Source organism: Myxocyprinus asiaticus, chromosome 16, assembly GCF_019703515.2.
Source record: "Myxocyprinus asiaticus isolate MX2 ecotype Aquarium Trade chromosome 16, UBuf_Myxa_2, whole genome shotgun sequence".
Lineage (NCBI taxonomy): Eukaryota > Metazoa > Chordata > Actinopteri > Cypriniformes > Catostomidae > Myxocyprinus > Myxocyprinus asiaticus.
The window spans coordinates 28672243-28687917 of NC_059359.1; the positions used below are offsets into that span (position 1 = coordinate 28672243).

At 37.9% G+C, this 15675-nt stretch overlaps 1 protein-coding gene across 2 annotated transcripts in view; it reads right to left on the bottom strand.

Moving 5' to 3' along the window:
• Nucleotides 1–2313: 2313 nt before the first annotated feature.
• Nucleotides 2314–15675, bottom strand: part of LOC127454574 (ephrin type-B receptor 5-like) — a 92770-nt gene continuing 79408 nt past the window's right edge. For both annotated transcript variants that reach the window (XM_051721863.1, XM_051721864.1), the window contains exons 13-19: nt 15256–15372; nt 14842–15089; nt 14067–14285; nt 12537–12686; nt 9121–9305; nt 8886–9041; nt 2314–3704 (exon numbers count right to left, since the gene is read on the bottom strand). In XM_051721863.1, coding sequence (XP_051577823.1) covers nt 3599–3704; nt 8886–9041; nt 9121–9305; nt 12537–12686; nt 14067–14285; nt 14842–15089; nt 15256–15372 — 1181 coding nt within the window. In that variant the 3' untranslated portion in view covers nt 2314–3598. The remainder of the gene's footprint in view (nt 3705–8885; nt 9042–9120; nt 9306–12536; nt 12687–14066; nt 14286–14841; nt 15090–15255; nt 15373–15675) is intronic.

The window sequence follows — 15675 nt, forward strand, 5'->3', positions numbered from 1 at the left end:
GTAGCATAAAATACTTCACTATTAATCATTGAAAACATTAATTCACTGTTCATAAATACTTAATTATGCGCTAATTCAGTCGCTATTTTTTTCTCTCGATACATGGTAAATTATGAATTTAGGTTTAGCGACATATTAAACAATTACAACTTGAGAGTTCGGAGGCTTTATATATATATATATATATATATATATATATATATATATATATATATATATATATATATATATATATATATATATTTGTTTACACAGATACGATAAATACGATGTAATTAATGAGCGAATAGTTTAATTGAATACACTAATTGTTCTCATAAATGCTTCGTTAATCATTTCAGTAGCTCTTTTTCTTTTTAGCGACATTATGCAATTACAACATCAGGGTTTAGTGGCTTTTTACAGTAATATAGGGTCATTTAGAGTATAATACATAGTGGTCAAACAACAGAGACCTAAAAAACAAGGCCTAATTGTATGTTTACATCTCAAAGCACAAGTGTTTTGGTTAACAAAGAGAGCAGTGTCAGTAAGCTGGGTGTAAATGACACCTGATATATTTTTCATATCAACTATGAACTATGAAAAGTTTTAGATATGGTTAAATGTTATTTACTAAGGCAAAGGGTAAGTTTCAGTCTCCAAATAGATTCATAGATGAGATAAGAGACAAATAGGTTTGGTGATGGTCAGTACATTAATAATAATGGTTGGCCAATGGTGTTTGGTTTAAATGGCTTGTGTGAAGGTCTCAGTATGTGGTAATATATGGATCATTAGCTTGGACCAATTGTTAAGTAATGGGTGTTTTTTTGTTTTTTGTTTGTTTTTTTGTAGGTGTTGTTTTGCATTAAAAAGCACATATCTGCTGGACACCTTCTGGGAGTAACATCTTTTGTGAGTTACACCACCTTGTGTTGTTTTTGTGATGTTGGGATGTTTTCAGATTTTCATGTGCAAATTAGTGTGTGTGTGATTTCATCCTGTTATACCACAAAGAGCAAATGTTTGCAAACAACTTATTTTAGTGCTGTAGTTAAAGTGACAGGTTCAGTTCAGTATCAGCAAGGTCAAAAAGAATCAAGAATGCAGAGCTTTGATGAATTTTTGCAAGACGCTTTTCACTAACCTATACACTGTGTGCTATATTGTTACAGTCTATGACAAAGTGAACTGTTGCTGATCATTCTAAATTTCTGCTCTCACAGTAGAAATTTAGAATGATCAGCAACATTTCACTGCATACGACCTGCGTAACGACAAAGACTAGTAATGGATATGCATATTTTGTAACATAAAGGTGTTTTCCCTACTTTCTTCGAAAACATCCTGAATTGTGTACATTACCCCTACCAGACCTGATCTCAAACTGAGAATATATGTCCACTTCCAGGTAAAGCTGACTCACACTGATCTGTGTCTGATACATGACACTTTGCTGACTCTAAGATATTTATGGGAGATGAGAATAATACAATAGAGCTATAACAGTGTGATGATGAGTAAAGACTCATTTTTGCTTTAAGCTACTGTGGACACATTCAATTTCTTAAAGGGATAGTTTACCCAAATAGGAAAATGCTCTCATCATTTACTCACTCTCATGCCATCCCAGATGTGTATGACTTTCTTTCTTCTGCTGAACACAAAGATTTTTAGAAGAATATTTAATCTCTGTAGGTCCAAACAATGCAAGTGAATGGGTACCAATATTTTGAAGCTCCAAAATGCATATAAGTAAGACTCCAGTGGTTAAATCCATATCTTCAGAAGTGATAAGATAAGTGTGGGTGAGAAACAGATTAATATTCAAAACTTTTTTTTATTATAAATGCTCCTCCCTGCCCAGTAGTTGGTGATATGCATGAAGAATGTGAATCGCCAAAAATAAAATAAGAATGTGAATGTGAAATTGGAGATTTATAGTATAAAAAGGCTTAAATATTGATCTGTTTCTCACCCACACTTATTATATCGCTTCTGAAGACATTGATTAAATCACTGGAGTCTTATGAATTACTTTTATGAATTTGGAGCTTCAAAACTTTGGTCAGCTTTCACTTGCATTGTGAGGACCTACAGAGCTGAAATATTCCTCTAAAAATCTTCAATTGTGTTCAGAAGAAGAAAGAAAGTCATACACATCTGGGATGACATGAGGGTGAGTAAATAATGAGAGAATTTTCATTTTTGGGTGAACTATCCCTTTGAGAATAAACTTTTGATTATAATACTAAATGTTTAGGACATATCAGACAGTAGTCAACTTTAAACAAAATCATATATATTTTACAAATTTCCACAATAATGGAATAGTGGTGAACAACTGTACAATCAAACAGATCCAAATATACAACTACTTGAACATACACTCCCCGTTTTTTTTTTTTTAAACATATTTCTTTACACAGGAATCAATTCTTACGCCCAAGAAAACACTTTTGTTTTAACTTCAGCAGCACTACACAGATTCTTTCATCTGTTCATTGCAAGTTACAAAGACACACACACACACACACACCTAAAATATACACAAGTGTCTCTCTTTCTTTAACATTAGCCAGAAATTATGACATTTACTGCAACACTACTTAATAATGTTCATATATTACAGTGTGACTTTATGCCACATCATTTACAGGGTGAGATAGTCATGTACATGGGTATTATAGGTAGGGGCCTAAAGTGGACAAGTTTGGGATTGGTAAAGGGAAATGTTCTCAGGGACTGGCTATCACAGCAGCACAGATGGTGCTTTTGAATGTGATGTGAGATCATGGAATGTCACAGATCTTAGGGGCTGTTCACACCGAACATGTTTTTGCATTTCAATTAATTCAATGTACACATGCACTAAACCGACATCTTTAACCTCAAACACGTGTGTTCTGTTTTGTTTGTTGCTCTGAAGTATCTAGCTATTGATTTTTGGTGCCTTAACGCGTTCGTTCTGAACGGCCCCTTAGGTAGTCTTAGGTAAGTAGTGAAATACTGTGGCTGTAGTGTAAGATTGTTACTCACAAAATAAAACTTTCATGTTTGTGTACCTGAATAACTTCACACAACTATTGTATGACATTAGACATTGGTCCAGAAACTGAGAGCCTTTAGGTGTTTTTTAGGTGGTTTTCAGTTAGCAACCAATGAGAGTATTGTCTGGTTATATACAGTAGTTAATAAAAAAAAATCTAGTGTCATTGACCAAAAGTGCCAACAAAGACATAACAGTCAGTTACTGTCCATTTAAAGTCTATGATTGTCCTTGCAACTGATTGGGAAAAGATTGTTCTTTTTTGTGTTTTTAAGGCGCAAGTTCATACTGAATGGCATCAAGTAATGAACTGATAAGTGAAAAGGTGAGAGGTAGTGCAACATTGAAAGAGAATGTAAGCGAAAGAGCAATATGGAAGACAACAGTTCAGCAAGGAAGGGTGGCACAAATGGGTGAAAAAGTAATAATAAAATGCTCTTTTTTTTTTCTTGGCTCCTCGTCTCTTCCTTTTTCTGTCTCTTTTTATTCCAGTGTTCCTACACCTCCACGGGCTGCCACACGCTGTGAAATACATCATTAAGCATGTACAACACAAAGTGGGAAGCCTTAGACCTCCACATGTCCCTGAGTGAGGTGTGTCCTGAGTTGCTGAGCTGCATTTACGATTTTCCGCTGATGACCAAGCAGATTCACTCCTAGAGCCTGCACATCCCTGAGAGATATAGAGAGAGGTAAATAACATGAAGGGGTGCATTGTATTTACAGCACTAATACAGAAATATGTGGGTAGTTGCATAACGGTTTTTTAGCAGCATCAAGATTGTAGGTTAAAATTTATATGAGGGTAGTTTGATCTGAAATGCTTTTGAGAAGTTGACTTGTCCTGCAATGTACAAAGTTGTGCCTGACCTAATCCTTAAAAATAGATTTTTGTTGGTGTAACCTAATGTAGTCAGGTCAATTAAGACATGTTTTTTTTTTTTTACAATGAAATGTAAACATGTATATGTATATATATATATATATATATAAAATCAACATTTAAACCCTACAACCCCCTCCCTCCCCGACCCCCACCAAAAAAAACCCTGTGGTCATATACATACATACATATACAAACATAAATACATATACATATATATACACATACATACATACATACACACACATAATAATCATACAAACTATAATACATTACTCTCTCCACACCCCACCCGAGAGTCCTCCAAAAACTCCAAATACCTGCCCCATTTCCAAACAAACTTATCCAAGCCACCCCATCTTCTAGATGACACCTCCTCATAAGCTGCCACCCTCCCAACCTCCGTGCACCACTCCGGATATGGGTCGCACCAGCTGACTTCCAACCCCTAAAAATAACCTGCCTGGCGATCATCACACATGTCAGAACCCAGTTCCCTATATGGCCATCCCCCACATCGATGACCACCCCATCGCCCAGAACACAAATTCTGGGGCAAAATGAAACCCGAGTGCCCACCACATCGCACACAAAATTCTGAACCTTCGACCAGAATTTCTGGATCTTGACACACCACCAAAAAACATGGGCCATGTCTCCATCCACCGATTGGCATCTCCAGCAGGTGGGTGTGTCTTTAAGACCAAGCCTATACAGTCTAGAGGGGGTCCAATAAAATCTATGCAAAATTTTGAATTGTATAAGATGCACCCTTGCATCACTAGATGCAGACTTAATGTTTTTAAGAATCTTAGCCCACACTCCTTCCTCCAATGCCAAGTTGAAATCTTTCTCTCATTCTCTCTTGAGAGAAGTTAAGGCTCCGTCCCCCATACTCTGAATTAACAGGGAGTAGTACACTGATGCCTCATGACCTTTTCCAAAAGCTGCAATCACCTCTCCCAAAGCATCTGCCTCCTTAGGGGGATGTGTGCTACTCCCAAAAATAGTGCAAAGCAGGTGGCGCAGTTGTAAATACCTATAAAACTGAGGTCTGGGGATCCCAAAATGTTGGACCAAGTTTTCAAACGATCTCAACACACCACTTTCATAGGTCACCGAGTGTAGCAACCCCCCTCACAATCCATTCCGGCCAACAGAAAGGAGACTTGCCAATACACAGTCTTGGGTTCTGCCATATGCTCGAGGCAACATTTAAATAAGTGTCCAATTTAAACAATCTGGACACTTTAGTCCATACCGAGTGTAAATGCAAAATAACGGGGTGTAACTTAACTTTTCCGATTAGTTTGATAGAGATACTTTGTAATGGCGAAATAGGGGCAAGAACTGCCAGTTCAATAACAAACCAGGGAGGGGCTCTCTCAGGTGGAAGTGACCAATGAGCCAAATGTCTGAGACTGAACACATAGTAATAAAACAAAATCTTGGGAAGGCCTAGCCCTCCTTTGTCTATTGGCCTATGTTACTTATTAAAATTCAATCTGGAACGTTTACCATTCCAAATGAAGGACTTCGCTATGCTATCAAATTCCTTGAAATAAGAGAGGGGGACATCTACAGGGAGAGACTGTAGCAGGTAGTTAAATTTTGGAATACAATTCATTTTAATAACATTAACCTTCCCAATCATCGATAAATGTAATGAAGCCCATCTGCTGTCATTGCTCGAAAACCTTTTTATTAAAGGGTCAAAATTAACTCTAACTAAATCAGACAAATTTACTGGGAATAAAATACCCAAATACTGAATGCCCTGTTGGGGCCACTGGAAGGCGCCCGGCTGAAAAGCCGTTACTGGGCAGTACACTGTCAGAGCCAAAGCTTCGGATTTAGCCCAATTGACTTTGTATCCTGAGAACTTAGAAAAGGAATTAATAATTCTGTGGAGGCAAGGCATAGATCTAATAGGGTCAGAGACGAATAATAAAATATAATCTGCGTAAAGCAGAAGCTTATGCGGCACACCTCCCGCCACCACCCCTGGAAAATCATCCTCCTTTCTTATCGCGGCTGCTAATGGTTCCAGGGCAAGACAGAACAATAATGGGGAAAGAGGGCAACCCTGCCGGGTGCCCCTATCCAGAGTAAAATAATCTGAAATTAATCCATTTTTTTGTACCGCTGCTACAGGGTGTCTATAAAGTAACTTACTCCAACCAATAAATGTACTCCCGAACCCGTATATTTCCAAAATCTTAAAAAGATAATCCTATTCTATCAAATCAAACGCCTTTTTGGCATCAAGTGAGATGGCAGCGACCGGAGATTGTTCATTCGCTACTGACCACATGATATTGATGAAACGCCTGATGTTATCAGAAGAGCTACGGCCCTGAATAAACCCCACCTGATCTATATGTATAAGTGATGTCATAACTTTACTTAATCGATTAGCCAAAATTTTTGACAATATTTTTACATCTAGTTGGATCAGGGAAAATGGATGGTAACTTTTACACTCGTTCAATTAAGACATGTTAAATAATATATACAGTACATATTTCTTACTTGAATCAACCACTTAGTTTAGATCTTACCACACGAAGCACAGGTTTTAGGTTCAGATTTTCCCAGTTTGTGGTGTGACATGCTATACTCCATCTAAAACTATTCTATACAGCATTTTGCTAATTCTTTTATAATATTATGCATACAGATCTAGTAACATCATATTATTTGAAAGACTACATGGAATGTTTGTCTTTGTAAAAAAAAATTCAGCACATCACAGGACCATGCAAAAGGGGATTACAAATTATGAAAAATATAAAAGAAATAGTGACCAGTTACAAGACCTAAGATATACATATATATTTTGTATACATAGACTGGCGGCCAAAAGTTTGGAATAATGTACAGATTTTGCTGTTTCGGAAGGAAATTGGTACTTTAATTCACCAAAGTGGCATTCAGCTGATCACAAAGTATAGTCATGACATTACTGATGTAAAAAACAGCACCATCACTATTTGAAAAAAGTCATTTTTGGTCATATCTAGACAGGCCCCATTTCCAGCAGCCATCACACCAACACCTTATCCTTGAGTAATCATGCTAAATTGCTAATTTGGTACTAGAAAATCACTTGCCATTATATCAAACACTGCTGAAAGCTATTTGGTTCGTTAAATTAAGCTTAACATTGTCTTTGTGTTTGTTTTTGAGTTGCCACAGTATGCAATAGACTGGCATGTCTTAAAGTCAATATTAGATCAAAAATGGCAAAAAAAAAAAAAAACAGTTTTCTCTAGAAACTCGTCAGTCAATCATTCTTTTGAGGGATGAAGGCTATACAATGCTTGAAATTGCCAAAAAAACTGAAGATTTCATACAAAGTACACTACAGTCTTTAAAGACAAAGGACAACTGGCTCTAACAAGGACAGAAAGAGACGTGGAAGGCCCAGATGTACAACTAAACAAGAGGATAAGAACATCAGAGTCTCTAGTTTGAGAAATAGATGCCTCACATGTCCTCAGCTGACAGCTTCATTGAATTCTACCTGTTCAACACCAGTTTCATGTACAACAGTAAAGAGAAGACTCAGGGGTGCAGGCCTTATGGGAAGAATTGCAAAGAAAAAGCCACTTTTGAAACAGAAAAACAAAAAGAAAAGTTTAGACTGGGCAAAGAAACAGACATTGGACAACATAATTTGATAATTTGAAAAGAGTGTTATGGATCTTAACCCCATTGAGCTTTTGTGGGATCAGCTAGACTGTAAGGTGCGTGAGAAGTGCTCGACAAGACAGCCACATCTATGGCAAATGCTACAGGAAGTGTGGGGTGAAATGTCACCTGAGTAACAAACTGACAGCTAGAATGCCAAGGATCTGCAAAGCTGTCATTGCTGTACGTGGAGGATTTTTTGATGAGAACTCTTTGAAGTAGTTTAAGAAGTTCTGAACATTATTTTCAAAATGTCCTGACTATACATTGTGACCAGTCGAATGCCACTTTGGTGAATAAAAATACCAATTTCTTTCCATAAGAGCAAAATCTGTACATTTTTCCAAACTTTTGGCCGCCAATGTACATATTAAACTTAAATCTTGATGTTGCTAAAAAAGTCCATGGACACATTATTCATCAACTACACTTGAATGTATAAAGAAAAGTATATATCTTAGGTCGTGTAACTTACAATTTATTTCAGGCTTATTTTAATCACCTTTTTGTAATCAGTGCTTAAAGGGATTGTTGACCCAAAAATGAAAATCCTCTCGTCATTTACTCACCCTCATGCCATCACAGATGTGTATGACTTTCTTTCTTCTGCTGAACACAAACAAAGATTTTTATAAGAATATCTCAGTTCAAGTGAATGGTAACCAGAACTCCAAAAGCTTCAAAAAGTAGATAAAGTCAGCATAAAAGTAATCTATATAACATCAGTGGTTTAATCAATGTCTTCTGAAGCGATCCAGTTGGTTTTGGGTGAGAACAGACTAAAAAGGGAGCTAAGTGTAATCGAGCTTGAAATCATGATCACCAAGGAGACTGCTGTCAAAATGTACAGTGCAAAGAAGTTATATTTTGGTCTGTTCTCGCCCCAAAACCAACTAAATTGCTTCAGAAGACACTGATTAAACCACTGGAGTCTTATTGATTACTTTTATGCTGCCTTTATGTCCTTTTTGGAGCTTTTGGAGTTCTGGTCGCCATTCACTTGCATTGTATGGACCTTCAGAGCTCAGATATTTTAATTTTTGGGTTGAACTATCCCTTTTTATTGGTCTTGTGGTGTGACGAATGTTTAAAAGCAGAAATAATCCATATAGTCTCTTTTAATTAATATGCAGATAATAACAGCTGCTTGCATAATAATTATAAAGGAATTAGCAAATTGTTGTTTAAAATGGTTTCAGATAGAGTACAGCATGTCACACTAGATGTGTTAGTATATTAGTTTTGTTATTTTGAAATATAACTAGGGAAAGCACTTACTCCATTGTGAGCATGCTTGCTCTTTCCAAACTGTGGTACTGTGCCCTCTCAAATGCATCTTTGTACCGGTCCATCTTTAGAGCCGTCAGCCAATCACCGACTGTTACTACTGATGAGAGGTCAGTAGGAGTTGGACTAAGGAGTGGCTGAGTGGGACTTAAAAAAGAAGAATATATCGAAACATGTAATATAATATTTGTTGCCTATTAATTAAATGTGTGAAATGTCATCTCACCGGATGTGTTCGGACTTCAAGGAGGCAGGGTGCCGTATGAGACGGTCAAGGGATGATAGGAGAGAATCAAAGCCTGGTCGGTCCTGCCTGTTGGCCTGCCAGCACTGCAGCATTAGACCGTGAAGAGCCGGGGGACAACCGTTTGGAGCTGGTAAGCGGTACTGATCAGTCACTGCCTTCATCACCTATAGAGACAGAGTAATTAGAGAAGAGGTGACCCCTGAAAAAGTGTTTAATTGTATGGGGCACAGAGAAATAGAAAGAAAGAGGGGTGGACAAGTAATTCAGGTAAAAGAGGAACCAATAAACAGCAAGATCTAAGTTAGAAAAAAAAAATCATCATTAGACAGGGAGAATATGTTGTGGAAATATTTATTATTAATATAGTCAGCATGTGAGCACACACCCATTGAGGTCATAAAATTTCCTGATATTCTAACTACCTGTGAACCTCTCTATGTGAATTACATTCAAAGCCACTTAAAGGTGCACTCAGTAAGTTTTTCCTCATTAAAAAAGTATTTTGTTTCTTTTTTGGAATTTCTTCTCTTTCTCCCCAATTTAGCATGCCCAATTCCCAATACGCTCTAAGCCCTCGTGGTGGCATAGTGACTCAATCCGGGTGGCGGAGGACGAATCTCAGTTGCCTCCACGTCTGAGAGAGTCAGTTCGTGCATCTTATCACGTGGCTTGTTGAGCACGTTACAGCGGAGATGTAGCGCGTGTGGAGGCCCACGCTATTCTACGTGGCATCCACGCACAACTCACCATGCGCCCCACCGAGAGCGAGAACACATTATAGCGACCAAGAGGAGGTTAACCCAATTTGACTCTACCCTCCCTAGCAAGCGGGCCAATTAGTTGCTTAGGAAGCCTGACGGAGTCACTCAGCACGCAAAAAGTCTTACTTCTAAAGAAATTAATTGCAATTTTGAAACATGTATTAAATCATGAGCTCTCACGTGTGATGAAGACTCCAGTCATATCAGTAACCTTATAAAAGCTGTTTTATTCTACATAGATAGGGTCCCCTCATGGGACTCACATGACCAGCTGAATGCTACTCACTTAATCTCAGTAACCATCCTGTTATTCAACACTTTCACTTATGGATTAAATTAATCATGGCTGACTGTTAATAGTAAATTTCAAAGATTTCCTCAATAAGTGATAACTGTTTAATGATGCTGCATCCATGCTCCTTGGTGTAAGTGTAAGTCCAAGACGACATACAGTTGTGCTCAAATGTTTGCATACCCTGGCAGAAATTGTGAAATTTTGGCACTGATTTTGAAAATATGACTGATCATGCAAAAAACTGTCTTTTATTTAAGGATAGTGAGCATATGAAGCCATTTATTATCACATAGTTGTTTGGCTCCTTTTTAAATCATAATGATAACAGAAATCATCCAAATGGCCCTGATCAAAAGTTTACATACCCTTGAATGTTTGGCCTTGTTACAGACACACAAGGTGACACACACAGGTTTAAAATGACAATTAAAGATTAATTTCCCACACCTGTGGCTTTTTAAATTGCAATTAGTGTCTGTGTATAAATAGTCAATGAGTTTGTTAGCTCTCACGTGGATGCACTGAGCAGGCTAGACACTGAGCCATGGGGAGCGGAAAATTACTGTCAAAAGACCTGCGTAACAAGATAATGGAACTTTATAAAGATGGAAAAGGATATAAAAAGATATCCAAAGCCTTGAAAATGCCAGTCAGTACTGTTCAATCACTTATTAAGAAGTGGAAAATTCAGGGATCTCTTGATACCAAGCCAAGGTCAGGTAGACCAAGAAATATTTCAGCCACACCTGCCAGAAGAATTGTTCGGGATACAAAGAAAAACCCACAGGTAACCTCAGGAGAAATACAGGCTGCTCTGGAAAAAGATGGTGTGGTTGTTTCAAGGAGCACAATACAAAGATACTTGAACAAAAATGAGCTGCATGGTCGAGTTGCTTTTACCGCGCCAATGACACAAAAAAGCCCGGTTACAATATGCCCGACAACACCTTGACACGCCTCACAGCTTCTGGCACACTGTAATTTGGAGTGACAAGACCAAAATAGAGCTTTATGATCCAATTATGTTTGGAGAGGGGTCAACAAGGCCTATAGTGAAAAGAATACCATCCCCACTGTGAAGCATGGTGGTGGCTCACTGATGTTTTGGGGGTGTGTATTTTCATGAAGTATTTTCTAAAGGCACGGGGAATCTTGTGAAAACTGATGGCAAGATGAATGCAGCATGTCATCAGAAAATACTGGCAGACAATTTGCATTCTTCTGCATGGAAGCTGTGCATGGGACGCTCTTGGACTTTCCAGCACGACAATGACCCTAAGCACAAGGCCAAGTTGACCCTCCAGTGTTTACAGCAGAAAAAGATGAAGGTTCTGGAGTGGCTATCACAGTCTCCTGACCTTAATATCATCAAGCCACTCTGGGGAGATCTCAAACGTGCGGTTCATGCAAGACGACCAAAGACTTTGCATGACCTGGAGGCATTTTGCCAAGACGAATGGGCAGCTATACCACCTGCAAGAATTTGGGGCCTCAAAGACAACTATTACAAAAGACTGCAGGCTATCATTGATGCTAAAGGGGGCAATACACAGTATTAAGAACTAAGGGTATGCAGACTTTTGAACAGGGGTCATTTCATTTTTTTCTTTGTTGCCATGTTTTGTTTTATGATTATGCCATTCTGTTATAACCTACAGTTGAATATGAATCCCATAAGAAATAAAAGAAATGTGTTTTGCCTTCTAACTCATGTTTTCTTTAAAAATGGTACATATATTACCAATTCTCCAAGGATACGCAAACTTTTGAGCACAACTGTACATAAAAATAAAATAAATAAATAACATGCAAACTTTAAATCCCAACCTGAAGTTCACACACTCAATCTATACCAGGGCTCTCCAACAGGGGGTCCTACTAGGTAGTACTGCAGGGGGTCAACCAATTATTGTTTGATCTATGATTAATGTTTGTGAAAAAATAATAATATGCTTAAAAACAAAAATACAATAATAACTTAACTTCAACCAAAGATAATGTTCAGATAAATGTTTAATAATGCAATGTAAGCATCACAAAAAGTACATAAATACATTAATATGGAACTATACCAGTGTTATTATAGCCAGGCTTTAAATGTACCACTCAGTTTTATACAATATGTAACAGGGGGGTCCCTGCTTCGCCTCTCTATCCACAAAGGGGGCCTTGGCAAAAGGTTGAAGACGCCTTCTCTATACTATGGTTTGTTTATGTGACTGCTTATGTAAAGGTCCAGTAGCTCCCTCTAGTGGACTGCTTAGTGAAATGTATTACTGCCAGTTAGTTCATATCTCTGCTTTGTCACAGCTTCGGATGAAAATCAGGTCTGACCTCACCTCTTGGTTGCTCATGTCCCAGTACGGACGTTCTCCATATGACATGACCTCCCACATAAGTATCCCAAAGCTCCAGACATCACTGGCTGAACTGAACTTACGATGCTGGAAAGCTTCAGGAGCTGTCCACCGTACAGGGATCTTACTGCCCTGAAAAAGAGAGAGAGAGACAGACAGAAAGAATAATTATATTAAATGCAATGAATACACCAATTAAAGGAATAGTTCACCCTCATGCCATCCCAAATGGGTATGATTGTTTCTCTTCTGTTGAACACAAACTAAGATTTTTAGAAGAATGTCTCAGCTCTGTTGGTCTATTCAGTGCAAGTGAATGGTGGCCAGAATTTTTGAAGTGCAAAATAAAAGCATAAAAGTAATCCTTAATACTCCAGTGGTTAAATCCATGTCTTCAAAAGTGACATGATAAGTGTGAGTGAGAAACAGATCAATATTTAAGTCCTTTTTAACTATAAATTCTCCTCCCTGCCCAGTGGGTGGTGATATATACGAAGAATGAGAATTGGCAAAAACAAAAGAAGAAGAACATGGAAGTGAAATTGATGATTTATAGTAAAAAAGGACTTAAATATTGATCTGTTTATCACACACACACTTATCACATCGCGTCTGAAGACATGGATTAAACCACTGGAGTCTTATTGATTACTTTTAAGCTACCTTTATATGCTTTTTGGACCTTCAAAGTTCTGGCCATCATTCACTTGCATTGTATCACTACATCTACGTCGACCTACAAATATTCTTCTAAAAATCTTTGTTTGTGTTCTGCAGAAGAAAGAAAGCCATACACATCTGGGATGCAATGAGGGTGAGTAAATTATAAGAGAATTTTCATTTCTGGGTGAACAATCCTTTTAAACATGATTATATTGCTTTTTAAGAAGGCACAAAATCTCCCAGTAAAATGCAAAGATGTCTAGGCCTAAAAAGATAACAGCAGGCTACATCGTCCCTCAAAAGCAACAGTGGGGTTGAGAATGGGTTGAGAAAGGGTTGAGAAGAATTCATTTTACAAACAAAATTAAAGATTTGTCGTATTTTTGATGTAAAAAAAAAAAAAAACGTTCTCCTGTCCCAACATAATATGCAGAGACAACTATAAGTAAATCATTTGTAGGTTGATTTTTCCTTAAAAGTGTTAAACCTTGTCTCTGTGGCGGTATTAAAAAACATTGCTATGTTTGTTTGAGCATAACAACCAACCCGACATAGCAACATTGACTCATACAATGGTGTGAGTTTGGGGCGGAACTATTTTTTTGTTCGGCCAATGGCATACAGGGGGAAGTGTTCGGGAAACCTGTTTGAAAACAATTATTATTTTTGCAGTTCTGACACTGGTGGCGCAGAAATTACACACTTCATTAAAGGTTGCATGATAAGAGATTGCCTGATGGGAAAAAGAGGGGGGATGACAGTCGATATTATTAATATGGTGGGAAAGGAGACTTCTTTTAAACATTTAGCTATGCAGTGTTTTCAACATTTCCAGACATCATAGCGTACCAATGAGGCAGTGTAGGTGGGCATGTTGTGGTCTAGACCCCTCATTAATCGCGATAGGCCAAAGTCGCACACTTTACACACCAGGTTCGAATTCACCAAAACATTCCGGGCAGCAAGGTCACGATGCACAAAATTCCGCTCTGAAAGATAGCGCATACCAGCTCCAATACCTCTCACCATACCCACCAGCTGTAACACGCTGAATTGATCCTCGTTTTCCTTTAAAAAAATGCAAATATATATAATATTGGTATCATTTGAGAGAAAAGCTTATTAAAGGTGCACTCAGTAATATTTTTTTCTCACATTTATTCTTACACATAAAGAAATAAATAGTACTTTTCAAAAGTAGGTTTATAATCCTCTACACTCACATTAGACGAAAACTCAAGTCATAATAAGAGCTGATTTATTTTAAATGGAGCGGGTCGCCTCAAGTGGATGGATATATTAAGCTCAAATTACCAGTCAAATAGCTTGATATTGGTATCCAGCCTGTTATTTGACAATTTCACTTATGGAATAAGTTAAACATGGCTGAGTGCAAATAGTGTATTTCTTCAATAGCATCGATAACTGAAAACAATTGCTTTTATGTGATGCTGCATGCACGCCTCTAGGTGTCAATGTAAGTCCAGCATAACATAAACAAAAAATGATTGAGTGCGCCTTTACAATTCAATGAAAGAGTTAGAGAGCATTAAAGAATGTAAGGTCAGAAATAACAAGTAAAAAGCAAGAAAACAACCTGTAATATGTAAGAATGCAGTCTTACTCTGAGAAAGGCATCAAGGGGACCGTTCTCCATAAACTCTGTGATAATGCGTTCAGGAGGGGTGCGAGTGATCACCCCCTCTAGTTTCAGTACGTTGGGGTGATCGAACTGGCCAAGGACTCCTGCCTCACTGAGGAACACATTCTTCTCACGGTCTGTCACTCCCCTACGCAAAGTCTTAACTGCAACCAGCACTTCTCTACGACCTAGTGGCCTGTACCGACCACGGGACACCTCTCCAAAGTGAGCTAGAAAGTTTTTCAAATGGAGGTTAAAACATTTTCACCTCAGTAAATAACAGCCAAAGAATGAATCCATAATACTTGTTCTTTTTTTTTCTTTTTTTTTTTTCACTTGTTAGGTTTATGTTATCTTGCCTCTAGAAAAGCAATGGACTTTCAAAAATGTACTAACCTGCACCAATGACCTCTTCGATCTTTAAGTGAGCAGGGTCAATTTCTCGTGCAAATTCTTTGACCGCTTCACTGGGGTCCTCATAAGTGGAGGGATCTACGTAATATTTCACCCCACCTGGATGAAAAACAGCATCCACATTAAAAGGATAGTTCACCCAAAAATGAAAATTCTGTCATCATTTACTCCCCCCTCATATTGTTCCAAACCCGTATGACTTTCAGTCTTTCATAGAACACAAAAGGAGATGCTAAGCATCAGTCACCATTCACTTTCATTGTATGGAAAAAATATGCAATGAAAGTGAATGGTGACTGAGGATTCTCCTTAACATCTCCTTTTGTGTTCTATGACAGAAAAAAGGACTTAGGGGTTTGGAAAAACATGAGGGTTAGTAAATTGTGATAGATTTTTTATTTT